The sequence below is a fragment of the Cariama cristata genome, unplaced genomic scaffold, assembly GCF_000690535.1.
Source record: "Cariama cristata isolate BGI_N322 unplaced genomic scaffold, ASM69053v1 scaffold27165, whole genome shotgun sequence".
NCBI lineage: Eukaryota > Metazoa > Chordata > Aves > Cariamiformes > Cariamidae > Cariama > Cariama cristata.
The window spans coordinates 1-3,321 of NW_009619651.1; the positions used below are offsets into that span (position 1 = coordinate 1).

The window sequence follows — 3,321 nt, forward strand, 5'->3', positions numbered from 1 at the left end:
CCCAAATCGCAGCTCTTGGCCCCCCCAGAGCATCCCCAGCACTTGGGCACTCTTTGTGCAACACACAAGGGTGGTGCCCATTGGGCAAGCCAGGACATCTCCACCAGCAGAAATGGCAACATCAATGATCATCACCTCCTGAAGGGACAAAAAGGTCTCAGGGTACCTGTCCCACCCCCCTCCCACCTTACCTGGTCCTTCTTTTGGGAGAAGCGCTGGTGGCAGCAGCCGTAGATGGCCGCGATCAGCAGGAGGGAGCCAGCCAGGGTGACGATGGTGATGATCAGGGGCGTGCTGAACTCATCGTTGATTATCATCTCCCTCTCCATTTTGTCATAGGTGATGTTGGCGATGCCGAGCTGCCACAGAAGGAATGGGTCAGGCCCCGAGAAGGGCTTTCTGTGCCACCCACCTTGGGGGACATCTGTGGGGACCGTGACCAGGGGACCCGCTTACCTCCTCTAACTTGTCCTTCTCCTTCAGCTCCTCGAGGACTTTTTCAGGGTCCAAGGGGACTGTGGGAAGAGAGGCTGCAATGAACACATGGGTGGCTGGGCAGATTGTGCCACCACCCCCCAGTCCATGGGGTGACCCCCTTTCTGGAGGTGGATGGAGATATGTGGGCATGAAGGCAACCCTTGTGGCAGGAACTCAACCCAGGTGCCTCCACAGCCACACAAGGAGTTGGGACCTCTTCTTCTTCTGGAAGTGGGACAACCTCAGAGAGCGCAGTCCTCACTGTCCCCCAGATCCAGGCCACGCACACCCTGGTGGGGGGGCTCTGCTTTACGGGGTGATTTACAAGCAAGACCACGTGAGGGGCTGTAACTGGCTACTGTGGGCCATGCCGCAGCGGTGCAGGATTAGTCCCCAGGGCCCAGCTGCCCTGCCTATGGTTGGGTGCTGGAGGCTGGGGCCACTCAATGATGAGGAGGACGATGGAGCTCAGTCCTTCCTCCCACTCATGCTAGGGCAGCGTGATGTCTCCATCCTCCCAGCACCCTGGTGCTGAAGCAACATTTCGGCATCCCCAGGCTGAGCTGGATTTCCCCAAAAGGCTCCAACGTGGGCAAGAAATTCCCCTCTGTGGTCCCTTGGGGAAGGAGTTGAACTGGGCACTGGATTTTAACCACTTGGGAGGAATTTTTCCCACCTGGAGACTAGTCCTGCCTTGACTCATCATGGATGGGAGAGGGACCTGGTACATTCATTGGGGAGCAAACCTCATTTCTGGGGTCGTTGTGCCTCTCTTGAGGCATTCAGATGGGGCAGCCCAAGGAAAGGAGCCCCTTGGCCAAGCTCTAGCAGACTTGAGGGCTCTGCCAAGCCTCAGGCTGCATCCCTGTGCCAGGGTCCCTGCTGCCAGTCTCATGGGATGGTGGGATCATACTCACGGTGTACGACCGCCCGCACAGCCCAGTGCTGGGAGCGGGGCTCTTGGGAGGTCAGCATCACCGTGCACGTTTCCCTGCTGGCATTGAAAGCGTGCTGACCCGTCGAGCAGAAGCTTTCAAAGAAGGAGACGTTGACACTGGCGGTCCTCCACTCGACCTGCAGTGACAGCGAGGACTCAGCTTGGGGACCAGCAAGGAGCGTGGATGTCAGGGATGCTGTGGCCGTCCCCGTCCTCCCCCATCCCTTAGCACCGCCCGACCGCCGCCGGTCTTCCCAGGGAACAGGAAAAGTTTAAAAGTAGTTTCTTTATGAGAAGCTGAACTCTTGGCTGCTGTTCCTCACCGGGGCCCTGCGCCGGCCTTATCTGAGAGCCGCAGCTTTTGGTGTTACAGGAATAGCAGGTCCCTGAGGGAAGTGGAATGGGGGGGTCAGGGGAGGCTGAGGGGCTGCGGCAGGAGCGGGACAGGACTGTGCAGCCCCCCTTGTCCCCCCTCCAGGCACCTGTAGCCCTCCCACCACCTGCATTTCTACCCTCTGTCCCCACCAACACAAGTCCTTGTCTTCTCTACAGCTTCCCCACGGCTCTGTAGAGGCAGGAGAAAGAGTTTTGCTTTCAGATAAACTGGAGCATCCCTGTAAGGGTTAGCCGGGACAGCACTGGAGGGATGGTAGAGGGCTGGATGGAGCCCACATCCCCTGTGCTTCCTAGCAGCTGGGAGCTCGCTAAGGTAGAGACGCAAGCATGCACAGATCCTGAGTGCCGAGATGCTGTGCGCACAGGTCCTGTATGCAAAGGTGCTGTATATACAGCTCCTACGTGCACAGATTGTGCACGCACAGGTCATGTGTGCACAAGCCCTTCGTGCAAAGATGATGCGCGCACAAGGTCTTGCCAGCGCAAGTCCTGTATGCAAAAGTCCTCCATGCATACTGAAACAAGGCACCGGGCAGGAGGTGTCCCGGCTGGGAAAGGCTCTGCTCCTGCCCCTTCCAACATCCCAAACCTTCCCCTCCCTCTGCAACACCATCGCACCGGGTCCTGCACTGAAGGCCGGCAGCATCCCACTCGCTCCATCTCAAGGGCGGGAGCCGCCCGGCCAAGGAAGGCACCTAATCTCACCCCATCTTATCTAAATATTTGGGAAGCAGCAGTGGAGACAGGATGCGCTTGCCGGGGCGGAAGACGGGTCCTGGACAGAGCGCGAGGGTGAGCTCAGCATCGTGAGGCCCCGGCCGTCCCTGGGGACCGCTGCTGGCCCTCGCCTGTCCTTTCGCTTTGCATGGCGAAAAACTTCCCCCAGGCCTCTCTGTTGAGTCCACACCATCCCGGCTGCATTCCCAGCTGGAAAAGACCTGGATGGGCAACCTGCCCCCAGCCCTGTGCCAGGGCAGCCCATGGGCAGCAAGATGAGACCTTGCCAAGGCAGCATCCTCCAGAGAGCTCTCCCCAGTGGGACAGGGAGGAGAGGGTTACGGCTTGGTCGGGGCGGTGTTTTTATCATCTTCTGACGCTGGGTTGTGCTCCTACGCTTTAAATGTCCTGCAGTTTATCAGTCCCTGCCTGGGCAGCAATTTCTGCTTGGCAGAGGTATGAAAAACCTTCTCTGCCGCCTCCCTGCATCCTCCTTCCCCAGGTTTTGCAGCAGCTCTGCCTTCCCCCAGCCCTTAATAACCCACTTCTCCTCCTACCGTCCCATGGAGGGGGCGGGGGGGAAGACTTTTAAAATCCTTTTTTTTGTTTTGAGTGGGAAGGGAAATCAGATGCGAGGTTAAAACCCAGCTGAGCACCGAACCGCTTTGCTGCCGGACGGTGAGCAGTGCTTAAACCCCTTCAGAGGCTGAACGGGAGGGATTTACCCTTCCCAGGGTTGGAGAGGGGCACGGTAAGGGCGGCTGCAGCCGGCGGGGATGCCCCGGCGGCGGTGC

General features: G+C 58.9%; 1 protein-coding gene across 1 annotated transcript in view; it reads right to left on the reverse strand.

The window, feature by feature from the left end:
- Window positions 1-66: 66 nt before the first annotated feature.
- The window catches only part of PODXL (podocalyxin-like), a gene marked incomplete at its 3' end in the record, with an annotated part of 11,315 nt that continues 8,060 nt past the window's right edge, over window positions 67-3,321 (reverse strand). The window contains exons 4-7 of the mRNA XM_009701331.1: window positions 1,395-1,551; window positions 457-515; window positions 192-359; window positions 67-138 (exon numbers count right to left, since the gene is read on the reverse strand). Of these exons, the coding sequence (XP_009699633.1) occupies window positions 67-138; window positions 192-359; window positions 457-515; window positions 1,395-1,551 (456 nt within the window). The remainder of the gene's footprint in view (window positions 139-191; window positions 360-456; window positions 516-1,394; window positions 1,552-3,321) is intronic.